General features: G+C 40.7%; 1 protein-coding gene across 1 annotated transcript in view; it reads left to right on the top strand.

Moving 5' to 3' along the window:
* RBFOX1 (RNA binding fox-1 homolog 1) overlaps positions 1-22,970 on the top strand; it is a 1,162,152-nt gene that overhangs the window by 114,227 nt on the left and 1,024,955 nt on the right. Inside the window, exon 2 of the mRNA XM_058816205.1 lies at positions 16,081-16,140. Within this exon, the coding sequence (XP_058672188.1) occupies positions 16,081-16,140 (60 nt within the window). The remainder of the gene's footprint in view (positions 1-16,080; positions 16,141-22,970) is intronic.

Consider the following 22,970-nt stretch of genomic DNA (forward strand, 5'->3'; position numbering starts at 1 on the left):
TTGCTTCTGTTTGGGTTGTCCATGTGCTCTCACTGGTCAGCTAATCCAGACTGCCCAAATCCCTGTAAAAATAGAATTAATGTTCTAATTAGTTGTAGTTCAGAAGAAATTTTGTGTCCTGTTGCTAGGCTGTGACAAAGAAAAAGGAATTATAGCTTGTGCCTATTCATAAAAGTACTGCTCACATTTAGCAAAGGATTTTGGGACAGTGGAAACAAATTTCCTTAATGTGCCCATTTAAAAATGGTTATTCTTAAACTTGCCCTAATTATGCATTTTTAATTATTTTAGGAAACATATTAAATGGTCTTTTAACTCTGCAAGCAATCAACAATCAAAGTAGGTGAATACCCAGATATTTGCATGCATTTTCCTGTGCATATCAATGTGCCACAAGAGCCTACTCAGTGGAGTGGAACAGCATCTTTGGAGTCATTAGGAACCACTAATGTGTGGTTGAATAATGCTAATTTTAAAGACCTATTTACCTGATAGATTTTATGGCCCTGATGGAACTATCAGAAGCTAAATAACAAAGATTTTCAAATGTCCTAAATATTTCTAGAAGACCTAATTGTTCCTAAGGAGCTGCATTTACAGTCAGCCTGGCAGGCTGCAGATGCCATTTAAGAAGCTGAGTATGTGAAGGGATGAATAATGTATTTATGATGCATGGCATGCAGCAGCATGGCGCTGCAGTTGTGGGGCAGTAAAAGTCAGGGGAAAATGCAGATTTCTTTAATAAAAAGGGGGAAAAGGCAGGTATGGCTCTGTAAGAACATGATTAAGGTGTTGGTTTCTTTACATTCTCTTGGCACGCGTGCTGTGTGTCCCAGTTAAGGATCTCTAAAGCCCTGCCCAGGCTGGAGGAAGGTGCCCATGTTCAGCTGATGCAGCTCTGCCTTGGGATCTCTGTGGCTGAGGTGACCCTGAGGTGTTAGAAAGTCTCTTTTTCCCAGCCCCGAGATTGAAGAAGGAGTGAGGAGTTTTTGGCCGTGGTTTTCAAGGTTGCTTATTCTTTGTTATCTGTAACATTCTTTTTCTGACCTGCTGAGCTCTGCCTAGCAGGTCAGTCAGAGGCACACTGCCCGCCCTCAGGGTAGTGTTATCTTTTTATACTAAAAACTACCTGTACATTATTTTAAATCATTTTCCAATACCTATCACCTATGTTGGACAGTGTGTTCCTACTCTAAACCAATCCAAAAGTGCCACCATCACCCAGAAGATGGAGGCTAAGAAGAAGAAAGAAGGACAAGGCACACCCAAATCCCTCCATCTTGGCTTCTGAACCCCCAATTCTAAAAATCTTAAAATTCTACTTTTCTATCTTGTAACAAACCAACTATCGTTCTACTTAAAATTTTGTGGCTTCCAAATCCTCACATAAGGTTGGTAATTGTTTCCATGGGTTAAAATCAAAGGCACAGGGGTCTTGGGTTTTGTGCCAAGGTCTCTGAGCCCCCTGGCAGGGTCTGGAGCCATCCAGAGCACCCAGAGGGATGTGCTGGGTTCTGACAGCTCCTGTTGAATAACTAGGAGTGAAATATCCTGAGATTCTTCATCCAGGAAGGTAGTGAGGTCAAAATATCTAAAAAATGTCTAATAATTTCTCATTTTTTTGTTAGTTTAGGCTACTAGCAGAGGAGTTTAGCTGTTAGCAGTGCTGTTTTTTGGGCTGTGGCCACTGGCCCTCAGGTCCTGTGTGCGTCCTGTTGGTCACTGTCCCCAGGGCCATGGGCAGACACAGCCTGGGTGCAGTGCAGGTGGCCCTGCAGGGCTCCAGCCTGTCCCATGTTCCACAGCAGATGTACAGCTGTCACTTGGGTGCCTTCCAAACCAATTTAATGACTGTCCCAGCTGCCAGTGCCCCATCCTGCCCAGCTGGGGCTGAAGAGTGGCATCTGTCCCCAGTACCCCTTTGCAGCTCATCTGCAATGGCATTTTCAGGAGTTTGGCTTCTCTTCCACCACACAGCCTGAACTTCTGTGAGATGATAATAATAATCCATGTTAAATATATAAGAATCACTTTGACCTGAGGGCCCTGATCCATTTAATAAAGGCAGGTCCATCCAGGCAGTGCCTAGGAATGTGAATGCTGCCTTTTAAGAACATTTTCCTGTGCTTAGGAGTTATTCCTCTTTACTTCAGCTACAGATCTTTATCTCTTACCACATAAATCATTAAATGGATCTCAAATCTCATGTCTGTATTGCTTGAAACTGTGCATTAATTTACTTTTTTTTTTTTTTCCTTTTGTAAGACAGGAGGATTTTATTTTATTTTTAAAGAAATGATCAATGAGTGCCACGTGAGAGCTGAACTCTGCTGTGACACTGGCAGCACTCATGGCCTGGCTGGGCAGCTGCTGTGCTCTAGCAGATGCTTCTTTTACCAGATTTAGGCTCTCTATTGTTTCCCCAAGCTCATTATTCTGCCTGCTGTCTGTTTCCCTTTGTGCTGACAAGATCCAAGGCAAGGAGCTGTGCCAAGCACAGAGGAGCTCAGGTTTCTGTGTCCCAGGCTCCTGGGCATCTCTGCTGGACCAGGGCAGCTCAGCCAGCCTTCAGGTGACTTTGCTGCTGCCCAGGCTGCTGGCACAGCTCCACTGCAGCACCTGAGTAGGAGAAATGGCTGGTGTTCACTTCCAACCAAAGAAATCTTTTCCTTCATTCATAAATCATCATTTATAAAGATGATGATTAAATAGGCAAAAGTATTCGTAGTGCAACAAAATATTTTTTTTTTTGTTGTGGCGTGGATAACTTCAAGGATATTTTGTTTTTCTCAAACATTTCTACTAATGAACATAAATTAAAACATATTTGGCAAGAACACCTGTAAGAAGGTGCTGATTCTACTACAGGGCACATCTAATTCTGTTGGGCTGGAAAAGCCAGTTCTTTAGGAAACCAATCCATAATTTGAAATAGATTTCATTTTAGTCCTGTGATTTGTTTTCCATGTTCTAAATCTCCAGTGACTTTGGTTATCAGGCTTTAGAAGGAGTAGCTGAAGAACTCTGTAGTTGCCAGCCCAGTGTTTAACACTTTAGGAATAAAATTTTAGGAATATGGTGTTGGTAGGTACAGATTGGGTGTGTGTGGAGTCCAAATAGCAGAGTGAAAGCTGCAGATACTATGAATAGAAGAAGGCAAGTACAGACTTCTCTGGATCTCATTATACAGGAATAGTCTCCTCATTAGCTCATTTGACTCAAGCATTTCTCCTGCTGGGTTGCTATTCCTGGGTTCAAAGTGAAAAAAAAAGGGACAAATAATGTGTTTGCTCTTTGCTGCCATTAGTTGTTAATTATGTTTAGAGAGATATTTCTACAAATAAACGCTGTCTGCAGTGGTGTGAGCGTATTTCCATCTGTATCAGCAGCAGTGCCTCTTTGCTAAGAGTGGAACAGAGGTCCTAGAGTGGAGTGGCAATGAGGAACTTGACATTGGAACATGCAAGAAGGGTTTTCCTGTGTCCTTCACTCGGAGAATCCCTGCGGCTCAGAGATCCTGGACACAGAACACATCCAGGATCTCCACACACAGGGCTGGGAGTACAAACTACACTGGGAGTTGATAATCTGAAAGACTGAGCAGATTCTAAATTTCACAGCTGTCTCTGGTTTATGGGCCAGCTGAGAGCTCTGCATCTGAAGGGAGCTGCTACTGGGATTTGGTGCTGGAGCCAGAAGCTCCATCTGTGGTTGTGCTTTCCAGGCTTGGATTAAATAACCAGCTCCTGAAAGCTGAATAAAGCTCATCTTTGGGAGTTTTGAAATGACCAATTCAAAACAATTCTCTAGTCCTGAGGGCTGCCTTGCCTAGGTGTGCACATGGTTAGAAATAATTAGGTATAGAAATCCTTTAAGGTTTTATCCACCAATTCTAAATATTCCCAAAGCAAAGAGGTCTGTAAATGCATGTGCATATCTGTCTATGAATATTAATGATTCAGGTGCTGCACCTCTTTCCAAAATTGTTGAAAAATTCAAGATCTTTCACATTCAGCCTCACCTTCAACTCTTGTCATGCATTATCTACCCAAAATTATGTAAAACAGCAACTTTTATTCATTGTATTTCTGTGTGTGAGTTAAGAGTGAAAAAGAAGGGGTTGCTGAGATTAAGGAAGTGGAAAAGCTCTGAAGCTGTACTGGCAGTCTTTAGATGCAGGGAAAAGTTGCTGCAGAGACTCAGGTAATGATGATAATGCAGATCCACGGGGAAAAGAGCAAATGGTAATGGGCTTAAATTGTAGCAAAAGAGATCGAGATTTGGCATTAGGAAAAGCTTTCTAAAAGAAATGGAATAAATGAATTGGGGAAAGTGGAGTTTTCATAACTGAAGGCTTTTAAAACCAGGTTAGATGGATGGCCATAAGGAATGACTTGAGTTGTATATCCTGCTTTTTGAAGTTAATTAACTGTCTTATTCTTCTGGCTCCTATTTTATTTTCTTTGATCCTGTTTCCTTCTCTTTGTGAATGTTGTAGTGTTCAGAAAAAGTTCTTGGTCAAATGTACTATCAAAGGAAAACAGTTCATCAAAAAACATTGTTTTCAATGGCAGTAAAGCCCCCAGATATTTTCCTGGTTACTTATTTTCATTAAATAATGAAAGTCAAGTCAGCTCACTTAAGTCTTGCTCTGGAAATTCAAGGTTTGTTTGCTTTTTAATTAGAAAAAAGCTCTAATTGTAAACTAGGAGCAGGAAGCTCCTGTTGCCCATTGCGCTGCTCTTTAACTTCCTCAGCATCTGCAATGTAGAGCCAGCTTTTGAAACCCTGGACAATCAGTTAATTATGAAGAAAATGTTATTGTGATCTTTGCCCCACAGCGGTGGCTTTTGTTGGAGCTGGCAGAGATCAGCAGGACACCTCTGTGATTATCCTGGAGCTCCTGTGGGGTCGGAGCCTGCCCTGGGCCGGCAGTGCGGCTGCTGTGTCCTTACAGAGAGCACGCTGCTGTCACACAGCTCCCGGCTCTCTCCTGCTCTCAGAGCCGCCAGTCTTTGCTCTGGGTGGTTTCTGCACCCCCTGCCCTGCCAGCAGCAGCTCAGCCCCAGGTGAGGGAGGAGAACACCAGGCTGTGCCTGGGACTGCAGCTGGCAAAGCAAAAGCAAAGCTGTGGGCTTGAGGTGCTTGAAAACAAAGCTGATTTCCTTACTGGGGTAGGGGAAGGGGCTTGGTAGGGAATGTGATTGTTTGTGGTAGTTAAACAGTGCAATTCCATCCTGTTTAGCTCCAGCAGACTCACTGTGCTGAGTCACTCCTGATTGCTTTATGCAGAACCTGCTCTGCCTGTGCCTAAAGAGGGTTATTAAAGACTGCTGAGTACAGAGAGCTTTAACAAAGAGATCTCAGAGTAAACACTGACATTTGTTACTGCCTCTGTTTAGCACCGCTGAAGGTCCCTGGGAACTTGGGAAATTGAGCTGTCAGATCTACGAAGATGAAATGAAACTTTGTTCTGTGCCTTCAATCCCTTAGGAAAGTTTTTCAGGTCATTTAGTGTTAGTGCTGTGAGGAGAGCTTATTATTATTTTCCTAAAAATTATTTCCTTTTGTTGATAAATGCAGAGTGACAACTTGGCTTTGCTCTCAGTCCATTTCTGTTTGGTTAAGGCAATGCCTGAAGGACTGACAAGGCATTTTGCAGGCAGCTTGCCTGGGCTGTGGGCAGGACAGCATGAGTGATGGGTGTCAGATGGAACCACTGCTCCAATTGACTTGTGAGCTGTAGTTAAGCACATTCACAGGATGACTTGGCAAGAAAGCACAAAATATTCTGGGAGCAAGATTCACTTCTCACCATTTACAGCTGCTGTTTAAAAACCAGAGAGATTCAGGGGAGCGATGGAATGACAGTGAAGCCAAGGCTTGACTCTTAAAAACTTAGGCTGGGCCTTGCCTGAGATTTTGTCAATCTAGTTTGCAAGGAAGAAAACCTCAGTGTTTTTAGAAGTCTTCTTTACACTATCTTTGGATTGCTGTTCTAGTGAGTTTTTGTAAAATGTGTATATCGTATTGCCAAACAATTTCAGCGATATAAATGTGGGCTGTTTAAAACACAACAAGCTTTCACTCTGAAAGTATTAGTTGTGAATCAGAAAAACCCCAAAAGGCTTCTCAGTTTTCATAGTGATTTTCAATTCCATGACTAGGGGAATTCTGAGGCCGAGAAGGCTAGAAGGATGAAGAGTTGAACTAGGATTACTGTTGTGGCAAAGATTCGTTTGCAGGTGATGGGTTCTTGTTCTAGGGCTTTAGGGACTTAAAAATAAGGATAGAACAGCTCTGATCAACATTTGGCTCTCAGTATTCCCTGTTGTATGAACCTGGGGGAAGGGGGAGCTGCCATCCCTGCTCTGCTCAGTATTTTGGGGTTAGTCCTGTCCTGCTGGGGTCCAAGTTCTGCAGGTTTTACCTGTCCCTCATTCCCTCTCCTCTCCAGCCACGCAGGCACAGTGGGGAGGATTCTGTTCTCAGCCTTCCCTTTAGTAAGAGCAGAGCTGGGAAGATGGAGCTGCTCTCTGCACTGCCCTAGGTGTTGAAAGACTAAAAATGTAACACAGGCTTAGCATTAAATTCATGTTTCCACCTTCAGGCAGCTGCACTGTGAACAGTGGAGCTGCAGTGCTTATCAGTACTTTTCTGATATAAAGGGGTATTATGGCTCCTGGTATCAAGCCCCACAATCTGCATGCAGCATTCTTTTCCTTTAAGACCATAATCTCTTTTCCATTGCTTCCTCAGTGCCTGAGGAGTGAAAGAGTGAAGGCCAAAATATGAAATGTGCCAAAATCCACTGTTCCTCTGGACACGCAGCAAGAAATCCTCACCCTTTATTACAGAAATGTTATTTACAAGCTGACTGATGTTAATGGATGCTTCATCACATGTAAAGAAAACAGTTTTCTTTGGGACATTAATTTTTGGCTCTGTGTTCATTTTCCTGAGTATCCTTTTCCGACAGTACTCCTGCCAAACAGTGAGCTCTAATACTGCTGTGGTTATTTTTTTCAACTAGATGCCATTTGATTTATAATCCAATAACTCTAATTTAAGAATCAGTAAGATCCAGATAACAGAGTAGGTCCCAGGTAGAGCAACTTCCCATGTAAATTCAGCTTTGGTAAATAACCAGAGGGCTGGTTGTATGTTTGAAACAGATTAAAACACCAGGAGCCAGGCTGCTGGAATGTACCTGCTGTGGGTGGGGGGACATTTGGACAAGCAACGGGAGATATAAAACATAGATAGTTCATCTAGATTTGCAACTGGTTGAATTTCAGCTATTTCTTGTGAGCATGCAGAGGCAGAGAGGTTTGCAGTGACTGGAAGTTGTGGTGCTGTCCTGACAATGCTGAATTTTCAGTGCTGAAGTTCTGCCCACGGCTGAATTTTCTATGCTGGAGTTGTGGTGTTGTTCTGACAATGCTGAATTTTCAATGCTGAAGTTATGGTGTTGTCCTGCCCAATGCTGAAATTGTGGTATTGTCCTTCCCCATGCTGAATTTTGAATGCTGTAGTTGTAGTGTTGTTCTGCCCACTGCTGAATTTTCAATGCTGAAATTGTGATGTTGTTTTGCCCAATGCTGAATTTTCAGTGCTGAAGTTGTGGTGCTGTCCTGACAATGCTGAATTTCTACCCTAGGCAGACAGGGCCCACAGAGCATAGCCCACATATATTTGGAACAAATATTTATTTGAAACAAATATTCAGCCTTTTCTCCTGCTGCTGTCAGAGCAGACCTGCAGCTGCATTGTGGCTGTCAGAAGCTGTGCATGAGCTCAGGGTGGGATGTCCTCCTTCATTTTGAGTGCAGTTACAACTTTTTGCTCCACATTCCAACATCTTAGAGCACTACAGAGACACTGAAAATTCTGGCAGAACTCATTTGGCTGCTGTTATTCCAGACTGCACAACATGCCATGGAAACAGGCTTACCCTGATGGCAGAGAGCAGGGAGGTGCTCATTGGGAAGTGATACAAGGATTTTGCCTTAATTTCTATTCTTGGTGCATCCATTCTCTGCATGTTTCAGCATCTTCTCAGAGCATTTCCCTTCCTTCTCTCTGGTTGCTATGTTTTACTGCTGTTTTTCTTTAGCTGACAGGTTCTGTGGTACATTAACAGCAGCTACATAATTTCATAGCTTGTATCCCTTCATAAACTCACTGTCCAAAGTATTATTTCTTTGCAAGAGATACAGATTTATTTTTCTTAAATATACAAATTTTAAATTGCCCTCAGGACTCGAGCCATTTATTCTTAAATTGAATCTTATTTATTGTAATCCAGTTCCAACTGATAGAGCATTCCTCATATTATTCTGACAGAAATAAACACAGAGCTGAAGTGCTATCTTGGCAGAGTTATATGAGCTTGTAATAGCTGCATGCAACTGAATTTTCATTTCACTTTTATTTATTGGAAAGCTATCCTAGGATTTTGAATTGATTCCTCACTTTTGTTTGCATTTATATGTATTTCTTCAATAAAAGGAAGAAATTTCCTGTTATTTCAGGCCTCATCAACCTTCCTGAAAAATAACATGACTGCTAGTATATAAGGAAAATTGAAATACTTAACTGTAGTTTTGCTATCCATGCCAAAAGAAATCTGCTAAGGCAGCAAGTGTTCAGGGCAGAAGGTGGCTTGGAATTGCAGGAGGGGGTTGAAATGGCATTCAGAGAACAGGAATTGTAATGTTTTAACAAAGAACAGGTGGTGCATATGTTTAATTGTGCTGTGAATGAAGCAAACCTGGGATTACAATACTCTGGGGGAGCTCCCCAGAATGCACAGAATGCTGCCCTGATAGAGCTGAGGGAAGGCACTTATCAAAAACCACAACACAGGCTGTAATGCAGTAATATTTCACATCTATATCTTCATCAGTTCTTATTTCACAGTGATGGAAGCAGAGTCCATGGTCTCTGGTAGCAGGAAGGGAAGATGAGAATGCTCTGGACAGGGAGGTGGTGCTCTGTGGTATCACCAGGGAGCTCAGGAGCACTCAGCTGTTTGCTCAGGACACTGAAAGCAGAGCCACTGTTTAGCCTGTAACAACTGCTAATTCTCCACAGCAGTGAAATATTTATATTTTGAGCCATGACTCTGTCATGTCAGACTGGCAGCAGTCCCTACAGAGCAGATTTATATGCAGGTAATACAGCAAAGACTGGACAGGAATATTCTGGTCTTTTTTTTTTCCTGAAAGACTCCATGTAATGCTTGTTAATTTTACAGTGATAAAACAGATACCAGTTCTAAATAAGAGAACTTCACAGTCCTGGAATTGGTCCCAGTAATGTAACAATAGCCTTATATTGATTATTTTCTGAAGTGTCAGCTCTAGAAACTTCATCATAACTTGTCTAAGCATTGTGAGGCAGAAAAATGCAAAGTGAGTGGTGGATTGCTATAGCAGAATATTAGTGCTTAGATTTGAACAGCCCTGCACAAATATGATACATATATATATATATATATATATATCTTATATATATATATATGTTTTATAATAAGTTATAATACGTAATAATATAATAATATTATAGATACTATCTTATACATAAATATAGAATATAATTAATATATATAAATATTATATATAGTATATAATATATACATGTATACATATATATATATATAAATATTATATATGCCAGAGAATGACATGAAAAGTATATTTTGTGAGGAGCATCCTGCAACAGCGATCCGGCAGGTAATACATTTAAAATATAATCATTGACTGAAAATTCTGTAGCATAAGAAATATTTCCATGCCTGGGGGAACAAATAATGTGGATATATCCTGCAGCTGATCTTTTGCCTTTAAATCCACTTAATGAAAATGTTGGCTAGTTGGTAAATTAACCATTTCCTGATGGAATGCAATGGGAGAATATTCCTGTGAGATTTCCATCATTGTTCAGGATTCTGAAGCTTCTTCTTGGCACATGGAAAAGATAATTTGATAATTTTCCATTAAAAAGCTCCTTGTGTTTCTTGCACTGCTCTTTCTGCTGTGCACCTGCAGGTAGTGGTTGTTTCTTTCAGCTTTGGTCGGTGAAATCAGGAATCATTGGAAACATTTTCCCAGGCTGTTTGGAGTAGAGATAAACCCAGCTGGGTTAATCTGAGCTTCTAGCAAAGACACACTTTTGATTTCTTATCTGAACTCAGCTGCAGTGTCACTGAGGCTGTACCGAGGGCTGGTTTGCTGAGATCCCTGGGGACCTCTGCTGCTGTTCCTCTGCTCTGTTCCAGCGCAAGGGCAAACCCTGGTGATGGTTATCACTGCTCTGCAGATTCTGCTCCTGATTGTCTCCTAATGCTCCCAGATAAGTGTTCCTGAGTGACTTGTAGGTGACTGAAATCTCCTGCCTCAGTAAACCTAAGTAATTCTGCTCAGGAGATAATGGGCAATGTCAGACATGCTCATCTGTGCCCTTTGTGATTACATTTTGAAAGTATTTATTTAACTCTCCACTTGTTTTGTCTTTTTCTTCACCTTGATTTCACAGCAGATCCTGCAATAATTTACCCACTTCATGAACTGCTGGAGGATTAGGAAATACAGAATCATTCAGCTGAGCAGGAGTAATTAGGAATATTCTGGCTTTCTTCTTGCACTGCTCATATTCTTCATTTTTGGGAGGCATCTCTTCCTGTTCTTTACAAGGCTTCATTGTTCAGGATTCTGAAGCTGCATCTTGGCATGTGGAAAAGATAATTTCCCATTAAAAAAAAACTCGTGTGTCTTAAACTGCTCTTTCTGCTGTGCATCTGAAGTTAGTGGTTGTTTTTGTTCCTTCAACTCAAACAATTAAACCCTTCTTAAAAAAGTTGCTCTTTTCTTGTGTTTCTAATCTTTTGAGCCTTTGGACAGCCATGCCAGGCTTCTGTTTGTTTTTCTACTGTGGAATCTCATGCTATTAGACACATTGAACTGCAAAATGAGTATTTGTATGATTTTAGATGATATAACATTAATATGCTTATCACTCCTAGTAAATCTCATCCTTGTTTCTTGACTCACTGAATCAGTATATTGGCAGCTCCTGACTCACAGCCATTATCCTTGGCTTGTGATAGTGGGATTTCACAGAGAAGTTTGCATTAAATAGGATTCAGGACCATGGATTTAAAAAATGAAATATTTTCTTCTACCCAATAAATAAATGATTTTTTGCTGTGATTTTATATTTTCCAATTTATTTCTATGTAACCTTTGACTCACTGAGTGTTATCTGAAGGAAAAGGTCTGCATTCCTTTTTGCTAGTGCATCATCATAGGGGAATCATTATACTCTATAAATATATGAATATATCTGAGTTGATTAAATATATTTTGATTATTTGGTGAAATGTTGTCTTCCAGATAAAGCTGAATACATGAAAAGTCTATATAAGTATGAAAATGGCTCCACATTCCAGTGCTAACTATGAATTGTGGAACAGGGATGGTGTGTATTCCCTGCTCTAAATGATAGAACTGGGATTTGTTTTCTCTTTGGGCACAGTAGGAAGGAATTTCTGCTGTGTAGAACAAACTCCTCAATAATTCCAGATTCATGCAATAAATGCTGGGAAGGCCTTGGACACCACCTGCTGTTGCCCACAATTGAGAGAGAGCTCTGCTGCTGTGACATTTCCACATGGAGCATTGTTCTTTGTGTGCCTGAGGATACCTGGGGCTGTTCCCTCTCCTGGATATCCTGGGTATCCTATTCTCTGTTAGGGAAGCCACAATCTGTTCCTGCTTTAAAGGGTTCCTGTGTCAGACCATTTCCTGTAAATTGATTTCAATTTGCTGTCTGCTCAGCCTTGTGCATCCTCATGTTCTCAGCCCTTTTCGGAAGCCTTCAGGACATTTTGTTTTCATTAGAGAAGTCTTACAGGAATGTGAAGTCCCCATTTCCAGAATATCTGAATATTTGCTTCATTCAGGAACTTCTGTTGCTTGGATATTGACTGTTCAAAATCTTATCTTCTACTGGGGACCCAGAGGAACAAATAAAAACCTGTCAGGAACTTTGGATTTAACAAAGCACCAGCACTGCTGTGAACTGGACATGGCAAAGGGAAAATAGTTGTATTCATCTGATGGGAAAGAAGTACCACAGAGGGGAGGAACACAGAGACCAGGCCACCCAGTCCTGGGGCTTTGGAGCTGTTCTGTTCCAGCCCAGCAAGGTTACAGAGTTCAAGGCAAAGTTTTCAGGAGAAGGGCATGGATGTCCAGCCCCTTCAGAGCCACCAAATGCAGTCTTGGGCCACAAGGTGAGCACATTAAGTATATTTAAAAGAAAGATTGGACAGTTTTTGTGGAACAGCTTAAAAGTAGAACAAAAGAGAATATTTCAAGTAGTTTCCCTTTTCTGAATTCTAGGATGGGGAAAAAAACCCCATTTTCTTATTTCCTATTTCCAGTCTGCCATTCCACTCTGCTTTCCAACAGAAGGAAAGTTTTCCTCTTGTTCCTACTACTTTTTTTTTTTGTCCTTTTTCCCTTCTCTGAAGCTCTGCTTGAGGCTGCTGACCCTTGATGGATGTGAATGCTCCCAGCAGGGAGCTGGGGCTCCCTGGGTGTCCCCAGAACCTGACAAGGCACAAACTCCTTGCAGAACCTGCACAGCCCAGGCTCCCCTGGCTTTATTTTCTGTGCAAAGCCTTGTGCTGATGATGAAGAGGAGTGATGAGGAGGGCTCTGCTCTGGGCTTGTTTGCCAGCCCCACTTGGTACCCTGCAAATCAGCTGCCCTGTACCATCCAGCACCCTGATTTATGTGAGACATCACGTACTGATGCCTTTATAGACAGCAACTTAGTGTTTCAGAGGAGTCTGCATGTTACAAAAAGGGCAGCAGGTGTTATTTAGACTAAATTGACCTTGAAATTGATTTCTTTATTTTATGACTTACTGAGGGGAGATTAATACTTTTTTTTTTTCCTGCAGCCTGAAACAATTTACATGGTAATAGAAGGCATAGTCAGTCAAATAAATTGCTGGAAGTAGTGGTGTTCCAAGAAAGAAAATATGGATCTTACTTGCATTGATTCTCTCTATCCCCAGGGAGTAGCTAAGACTTTTAACACTGGGGAAAGACTGCCAAAATTTATTTTTCCCATTAAAGTCAGAAGAATGGAAAGTAATGTCTGTTAGCTGACATTTAGTCCAAACTTTCAGTTTGAGGGGTGGGGAGGAGGCTGTGCCCCACATAAAATTTAGGGAGTGTTTTATTGCTATTTCTTGATTTCTCTAAGGGCAGATGGGCAGTAATGGGAATCATAAGAAACTTCTGGAAAGGCTGGCATGGACACAGCAGAGCTGCCCTTGGTAACAGAACAGACCCTGAAAATAAAATAGCTTGTAAATGGTTGTTGCAATTCCATCTTCGAGTTCCAAGTAGAAATCACCTCAAAATACAAATGTTAATGGAAACAAGAGACTCAAAAGAAATTACCTGGAGGAGGCACTGATAGGAACATGAAGTGTAGCTCTACAGGAGGGAGAAAGTTTTTGTTTATTGTGCTGCTGCAGCGTTGAAACTGTGTAATTTCCATTTTCCTGCAGCCTCCAAGACAAGTGCATAGTTAAATGATTTGTCAGTGGCACAATACTCTGCATAACCTGAACATGTACCAGATATCATTGTGACACATTACCTGAAAATGAGTGTGAAAGCAACTCCACAAACCAATTTTTTGTTTGCTGTAAATACAGAAATGGTGTAGAGGAAAGTGTCTTAGATGTGAAAATCGTTATGATGGGAATTAATCTCCTTTGTCTATCAGAGCTGAATGCTGCTGTTGCTGCTGGAGTGAGGGAATGGTGATTTCAGGAGAAGGGGGTTTGGTGCATCCCAGTCCAAGCACCTGGAATTACTGGAGAAAGGATTTGGGCTCTTGCTAACAGGTTTAGATTAATCTGGATTGTTGTTGGAATTCTCTGCCCCCCTAAAAACACAACCTAAACCTGAGGAGTTTTGCTATTTTTGCTTTTATTTTCTGCTTCAGTGTGCCTTGATTTTCACAGGTGGTAAGGGAGTTATTAACAGAGAGCATAGCACGAGCTTCCCAAGGAGCTGTCCCACATGCAGCACTGGCCTAAAGCTGTTTATTAATTTGTTATTACTGCTACACAGAGCTGTGCAATGCTTAGAGATTAGCTGGGTTGGGGAGGAAACAGAAGTATATTTGCAAAATAGCTGCTTAAAATGTCATATTTATTTGGAACTCGGGGCATTGCCTTCTGGAAGAGTGGTGTGAAACAAAAATGTGCTGTCTCTCTGCCTCTCCTAGGGAGTTTCCCAGGAGGAACAGCCCTACAAAAAGGTTAGTTTGGATTGCCCCAGTCCTTCCTGAGCACTGTGAAGCTGTGATCCCAGGGAAATGGTGCAGCCTGAGGAGCTCTGGAGCCAGGGGGGAAGGAAATGGGCAGGGAATACCAAGAGCTGCACATCCATCCTGCAGCACAAAGCAGGAGCAGGGAAAGGGCTCTGGGGCAGCAGGGACACAAGGGAGGAGAGTGACAGGAGCGAAAACCTGAAAAGGCAGCAAAGGCACAGCAGTGGGTAGGGGTAGGAAGGCACTGTGACACCACCCAGGGCTGGAACAGAGATTTGTTTGGTGGTTTTCTTCAATGTTGGTCTCAGTTTGCAGCTTCTTAGTGGATAACAGTGACTGCTGTCCTCTATGGAAGAAATGGAACTGGGCTGCAGGGGTTTGGGAGGTGATTTTGGTGGTAGTTTATCTATTGACACCTTGTGAAGTTTGTTTGTTGGCACTTGCTGTAGAGGAGATGGTGTTTGCAATGGCTAAATGGAATGGACAGCGAGGGATACTCTAATTTGTGCAGTTCAGAGACTTGGAGATACTCAGGGTGAAGGATGGAGAATTACTACCAGCTCCCTGAAATATGATCTGTCTCCTGGGTCATAGCACATCTCCTATAAATAAAGGCTCTAGAAGCTTTATAAATGGAGGCATGCTTGATGATGATAATTAGAAGTTTATAGCAGTTACTCTTTGCTGTCTTGGATAGATAGGCCTCAATTTCAGCTTATCAGACTTCAATTCCCAAACAATAGGGGGAACTGTGTTGCTTGGCTTGCCCTGTAAATCTGATCTTTATTGACAGGGATAGCATGAGAAGAGGAGGCCAGCCCTGGGAGGCCTTTTCAAAATACAAATAAGAGTGTAATGGCTGTATTCATTAGGAGAGAGGCAAGAATTTGGTTTGCTAACTCTTTCTAACATAGCCTTTTAAAATCAGAACTGTTTTAATTACTGCAGACTTGCACTTGAATTTATTGCACCTGTGTTTAGACGCTGGCATTTCCTTTCTATCACCTGTTAAAAGCCCCTCCAAGCCTCTGTTTCTGTATTATCTGCAGTCACAGCAGAGTACTCAGCTTCTTCTCATGCCCAAGCCCCAAACTGATTTGTGACTTGTGGAATGCCAGCTGGGCTGTAGGAGAAGCTTCCTGAGGGGTAAAAAATTAAGGATTTTACGTTGCTTTAGGGTGCACCTAAATGGAGATGTGACACAAGAATGGTGAGGCAGCATAGCCATGGGCTGCTCAGCCTGTGCTGCAGGGCTTTGGCATTTACAGGACATAAGCATTTACAGGACATAAACCATGGTCCCTCTGATGGAATGGAGAGTCATTTGTCATCAGGTGCTGAGAGAATTTTGAGTGGCTGGGAAACTGTCACCCAAATTTCATGTGCAGGGCTGGTTCAGGAAGTGCAATGGAGCTCTCTCCCAAGTTTCTGAAAGGCAGAAATCCTGTCCTTCCACCCCACTGCCTTCCAAAAGAGACATCCGGCTGCTGCCTTCCTTGGGGATCATTATGGTAAAACCAAAAAAGTGTGTAATTCAGTCAGAAGGGTCTAAGGCACAAGCTGAACAGCAATGAAAATCTCCATAATCAAATGTTTCACTAATGGCACCTCTGAGTCCAATCACAGTGGTGCTCAATGTTGGTCTTTATTCCTGACATGTAAAGTGCCATCTATTATCTTTAATCTGACTATTTTTTCCCCCTTTTCTCTTTTCAGGACTATAAATCTGATGTTATGACTCTGGTTTCCAGTGCCAAGAACAGTCCTCAAGGTCCAGTAAGTAAAGCATTTTGCTGAAGAGATTAGATTTTGTAACTGAGTTTAGATCTTCTTTTAAATTGCTTCAGTCATCAATCACTGGCACTAACTCTTACCTGTGACACCTTGCTGCTTTTGAAGTGACTGCACTTGAATTGGCTTAAATGCTCTTTAATATGTGAATATATAGTACAGGGAATATCTGTCTTAGCAAAGAGAGGCAAAGTGATTAGAATTGCTGCAGTTGGGTTCATTAATAGCTCCGTGGCTCTCTCTTTGTGCTATGAATTGTGTCACCTGCACACTCAGAGGGGCTCCAAGCTGTGTCACCCCTCTGCAAAATCAGAGGAATGGGAGGGCGGGGTATGACTGGAAACACCTCTGAAATTCCATGTTATAGTGAGGAGGGCAGGTGCAAAGAGAGAAAGTAGAAATTTGGGTGAGATCAGAGCAAAGCATGCACAAGGGCAAGGCCCCTGCTGGATGGAAACTGAGCAGGGCTGGACCAAAAGGGATCTGCCTTATCCTGGCCTAAAGGTTGGCTATAACCTACCCTGTGTCTGTGCTGCATGCTCCATTTTCTGTATAATATCCCATTTTGGCAGGAAATGTGTGCCACAAACCAAGGTTATGCTGAGGTCTATGGATTTACAGCCCTGTCTGATTTACAGAGGGGCTGGTGATAGTCAGCACAGGCTGATGTCACTCAGAGTTAATCATTCACTGCAGTAAAGGTCCTTTAATATGTTTTTGGGTCTCTCTAAAGCAGTAATATTGTGCTACAGGGCCTTTCCAAGTGCCTCTCCTTGGATAGTGCCAGGAATTGAAATGATGTCACTGTGAACACTTAGTTTGGGTATTTCTCCCCCCTCTTTTTCTGATTATCTCATCTGTATCCCCTCAGACTCGAGGCTGTAGGAGTGTGGATTTATGCCAGAATAAGGAAATACTCAGTATTTTGAATGTTTGGCAACCCCCTTCTCCCTGTTTGCAGGCAGGATTAATGCTGTTTTAAACATGAACATCAACCATTAACAGCTCCCTGAAAGGAGGAGGTGGTTGGACCCTCTCCAAATGAACACTGTCTTTCAGTTGGAAATCTCTGGCTTGGAAAGTGCTTAGTCACACCAACAGAAATAAAAAAATATCTTGAAAAGTGGAAATGTATACAAGAGGTTTTTAGTTTCTCTGATGATTTGACAGGATCCTTTTTTTTTTTTTTTACCCTGTATAGTAGGTTTTGGAAGAATATCTTTCAATAATTCTTCCTGCACTGATGCTTTTTGCTGGAACATTTTGCTACACAAAGTCGCAGCCTTTCTGTTGGTTTGTCAAAAGTTAACTTTGAGAATGATGTTCTGAGAGGTGGAGGTTTATTTTTAGGAACTTGGGTTTTTTGTGCTTCATATATTTGCATGGAAATTAGGTTTGTGTCAGTTAAAAAGGAATGTTTTGAAGAATGATGTAGTGTTTCTCTGGCTGAATGTGTACTCTGAACTAAAAAATGTTTTTACAAGTGCAGAACAAGATTTGATGAACACCTGTCATTTTGTACTGAGATGGGGCTTTACTGAATTGCTTGGTCAAACTGTCTCAGAGAGTTCTATTTTTATTTTTCTTATTTTTCCTGTGATTGAATCCTTTTGTTGTCTGTAACAAAGTGTCCTCAGACATTGAAGTAGTGACTTAACAAACAAGATTTCAATTGTCTTCCTTGAGCCTCAGTAACTTGGACTTTAATTATTTTTCGCTCATTTTTGAGTGATGGAAAGTGTTCTAGAGACACTTTTAGGAATGCATTTTAATGTATTGAAGAGGGTTGTGATGAGAAGAGGAAAAGGTTTCCTGTTTTCCATGATATTTCTTATGCCACACCACAATGGCATAAAAATAATGAGTTAGGAGTTGAGCTTATTGCTCTTGAAATTACACCGTCTCTGTTGTTGCTTGGAAAATTGTTTGTTGTGATGGATGAGGAGGAATACGTAGATTTTTCAAGTGTGTTGCCAGATCATTGCTTATAGAACAGTCTGGTAATAAAAGGAGAGTTGACAGATGAGAATTCAAATGGACCTGAGAACGAATTATTGAATAATACCCTAGTTCCAGGGCCTGAAAAGCTTATTTCCAGTTTTTTTTTCTTTTTTTAAATAATTGTTGGCTGCTTTTCCTGCTCTTAGTGACAGATCCTGTATCAAAGTCTAATGCAGCTCAATCTCAGGCTGAATTCACTCCTGTGTTACATCACTGAGACTGCATGGAAGGGGCTGGAGTCACTGTGATCTAAAACTCCAGCAGGGAGTCAGATCTATCAAACTTCATGTTTCCTGATAGCTGGAGCTGCCTAATAGATTGTTTGTTAAATAATTCAAGATGTTTTCATTAAGCTGAGTGATTGAGTCTTTTAAAGCCTTTCTTTTGTTCTTAAATCTCATCAGGCAGTTGGTTGTACCTGCAGAGCTAAGAAAATCTAACTGGAGGAATTATTACTGGAAGCTTTAGGAAGTTGTAAAATTAAAGAGTCTGACAGACCATGGAGGGATGGATTTGGGCTGGATCCCTGGATTTCTGTCCCTTTTTCTTCTGGTTTCCTCGAAGTGCTACACTCTTCTATCTGCAGTTCACAGTCTTTCTTAGGCTGCTTTAAATTCTCCTTCCTGCTTATTAAAGGTTTATGTTTTCTAAAGTGCCTTTGCTTTTCCCCCAGTCCCCATTTCTCCCACTCTTGTCTATGTATTGATATTTGATAACAAATATCATGTACTGTTTTTTTAATCAAGAAATGTTGAGAAGAGGTAGTGGGAGTAAAATAGAACTCTTCAGGGTAATTCAGGAGGGACAATAATGATTTTTGCTGAGAAATAAAATCGCTGCAAGAATTGCTGTCTGTGATCTGAATAGAAATGTGATAGTACCTGAAATTACTTCATCTCTACTGCTGCTTCAGGAGGGATATCTATTAGCTGGGGATAATGACTTGCAAAAAAAAGAAAGAATGGTGGATTTCTTTAAATTTCAGATTCCTATTGAATAGAATGTGTGTTAGCATCCTTTAAAAACATATTAAATGAATCTGTCACTAGCAGGGAGAGAACAATAGAACTGAAAGCAAAAATAAGTCTTCCCTGAGCATCATCAGAGAGCATTTGGATAATGGCTTGGGTGGGAGGGGAGAAGGGAAAGTGCATTGTGCAGGCATCTCAAACAGTAACAGAGCTGATCTAACTCGTGCCGATAAAACCAACAAATCAGGGGAATATCTGGCTAAATTTGGTTTTATTTCTCAAACTCATTTATACTGAAAATAGAGGAAACTATCTCATCTACTGAAAAATAGAGAAAATTCTTTACAGCTCTGTCATGAGGATCAGAGAGTGGTTTATAATGAGTATGAGGGGAAAATTTTACTTGAGGTGATTATTGTGGGAAGATTTTGTGAAGTTTTCCATCTCATTACTGATTTGGGAATGCAGGCAGATGAAATGTTGCTGTGTTAATGCACAGCAGATGGGAGAAGTCAGAAGCAGGTACAGAATGCTGAGTTCTGCTCCTTCCACCTCCATCTGCTCACAGGGTTTTGCTCCCATGGCTGTGTGTTATTATTCTATATATTATGAAGAATATTTCCACATTTTCTGGAAATGTCTCCTAGAAAATACTCCAGTATCATTTAAATGATGAGACAGTGTTACTATAAGTGGTTATATAGGGAAAAATCCTCAAATTACAAATATTATTTAGTGATGAATGAAGTTAGGACAAACCAGTTATCCTTAGATTCAAACTCCTGTAATATATTGACACCTTTTCCCTGTTCCAGCAGCCTGTACTTGTGTGTTGTTTTTAAATCAGGTGCTGAATGTTGTTTATCAGAGTTAACCTTGCCTGGAGTGGTAATGGTGTGGTGTCTACAGAGCTGGAGCTGATTTATTATTTGTAGAGAAGCAGATCTCCAGGATAAGTTGACATGGTTGAGGTTTTGAGTTTTTCATTGATTAAAATTGAGTCAGGTGTCATCTTTTCTGGCAGGAGAGATGAAACTAAGAAATTGCCCTGTTCTCCCAGCCTCCCTTCATTTTACCATTAGAGATTCTTCTGTGTTTGTGCTTTAGCCAAGGAGATGGGAGATTAAATAAAATAAGAATAAACCATTTCCAGTAGCAGGAAATTCAAGTGCTAACAAGCAGGTGAATCCAGAGAGCTGCTGAAATGCCAGGTATGGGTTGATAAAAGATCCTTGCATGTGCATGAATAATCATGATTCTGGTGTGGAAAGGAAAGCTGGATTTAGACAGCAGCTAAGCACAGACACAAGACATGTCTAAAGAAGAAATTGGGTTCTTTTAGAAGGAAGTGCAGAAAAAGCAAAGGAGAAAACCAAAAGTTTTTGCTGCTGTTAGTAATGAAATTTTGGTACTTCTAAATACTGGAATTTAGTAGGCTTTCAGGGAGGGGCTTGCTAACATGCTCACAATCCAAGAATAAATGGATGGAGGTGCAGGAAAAGGCAGTGCCTGCACCAGAGCTGTATGAAAGGTGAGCAGAAGTTGATGTTCTTCACTGCCAGCAGGACTGAGTTGGTTGTAGGGTGCAGTGTGCACCCAGAGATGGGTGGGAGAGGCTGTAACAAACAGGGCATAAAAATCCATCTCATGCAGCACTGCTGTCATTTCTGCTTGCACCGGCCAAGCGAAACTAAAGGGGAAGTGATCACTTTGCTTTACTTGGTATTTGAATCTTAGTTTTCAGTCAGGTTTTGTGAAAATGGGCTATTGGGAGAATAAATGAATACAATTATGGATTTGCATAACAGTTTGCACATCAAGAGTCTTAACCATCAAACCAGGTCTGTTCAGTGGGGTGTGGGAATCACATCCCATTCATTTTGGTACTTTCAAGTGTCTTAGAGGCAGATAAATCACTGCATCATTAATACAGAAAGTATTTATAGTTCAGATAGTATTTTTAATTTTCTTTTTATTTTGCGTTCTACCCATAGTAACAGTGTTTGTAAAGTACTAATACGCAGGATTTGACAAGAAAACAAAACCAATCAAACAAACTCAAAAAACCTGCTTCTGGAATCCAGCAATAAAAATCTTGGAGAACTCTGATGAGAAACAGAATTTCTGCTTCTATTTCATTTATATTTTATATTTTATGTGTAAACAAAATTATTATATTAGATTATATGATTATATCATATGATTATATTATTTTCAGATTGTATTATTAGATTATATTAGAGTATAATATAATTATATTATATCATTATATTTATTAATATTATAATATTTTATTATATTTACTTAGGTACTTACATTTGTTTTATTTTTTATTATTTTATTCATAATTTAGTTTTACTTAATTTTATTTAATTTTACATAATTTAATTTTATATAATTTTAATTTATTTTATTTAATTTTCTATAATTTAAATATATTATGTTTAATTTATACATCAGGATGAGGGATATAAATGAGACAGCTACCCCTGCCAATGCTCACTCTTACCAGCAGTGCTGTCATTTGGACAAAGGCAGTGGGGTGTGTATTATGAGCCAGTTTTTGGGGGTAGATCTTGTGAATACCAACAGGACAGGATGTGGGGCAGAGGAATCAAGGCAGGAGGTTGTGTTTGCCCAGCTGAGGTCTCAGCAGGGTGCTGGCTGAGCTCTGGGTGGGAATTTATAAAATTAGAGGGATTTGGGAAAGCTGCAGAAGGTAGGTTTTAGGGACAGTAAAACTGTGATTAGAGTTAAGCAGTAGCCATGAGATAAGTTAGTAGAAAACTTATGTAAGAAGTAGAAAAGTAAGGACAAGTAGAACAATGGCTTGTGTATTAATGCTTTTTTAGAATAACTTTTTAAGTTGTAGAAAAGTATTTTTAGCATGATATTAGGAAGTTTTAAGCTTAATAATGGAGTTTTGTGCATTTTTGCAATCAGGTATTGTACTTGAAACAAGCAAGCATTGTTTTAACTGAATGTACGTGTGTTTATAGAGATTGGATAGAACTACTATTAATATGTTTTTGCTTTGTGTGATTAGTTAAAAGAGTTTTAAAGTAAGTTGTAACATTAAGTTTTTAGTTTGCTGCTTGGGATGCGAGTTGATGGCATTTTCTTATTGCCATAACCATGTAATGAGACTGATGCTGGAAAATAAACAGCTCAATGCACGTTCCACGGCAGTGCCATCCCGTTGGTGATTTGGGCAACACTCTGGGTGTGGGGACCCAGGACATTGCTCTGGCTGCCCTGGAGGGCTCCAGACCCTGCCAGGGGGCTCAGAGACTTTGGCACAGAGTAAAAAACACCCCTGCCTTTGATTTTAGCCCATGAAAACAATTACCAACTTTGTGTGAGGACTTACAAGCCACAAGAGTTTGAGTAAATGATAGTTAATTTGTCAAGGGGTGAAAAAGTAGAATTTTGGGGGTTTTAGAATGGGGGTTCAGGAGGCAAGATGGAAGAATATGGGCATGTCCTGTTCTTCTTCTTGCCCTCTATCTTCTGCAGTGATGGTACCTGGAATCTGGGGCATGTCCTGTCCTCCTTCTTCCTTGCCCTCCATCTTCTGCTGTGGTGAGAGTACTTTGCTGTGATGGCGACACTTTTGGATTGTTTTAGAGTAGAGACAGACTGTCTAACACAGGTGATAGGTATTGGAATATTATTGTAAATAAAATACATGTAGTTCTTAGTATAAAAAGCTGACACCACCCCAAAGTGATGCAGTGTGCCTCAAACTGACCTGCTGGACAGATCTCAGCAGGTCAGAGAAAGAATGGAACAGATAAGGGAAAATAAACAACTTTGAGAGGCAGAACCGAAGAGTCTCTGCTT

Source organism: Ammospiza caudacuta, chromosome 17 (genome assembly GCF_027887145.1).
Source record: "Ammospiza caudacuta isolate bAmmCau1 chromosome 17, bAmmCau1.pri, whole genome shotgun sequence".
Classification (NCBI taxonomy): Eukaryota; Metazoa; Chordata; class Aves; order Passeriformes; family Passerellidae; genus Ammospiza; species Ammospiza caudacuta.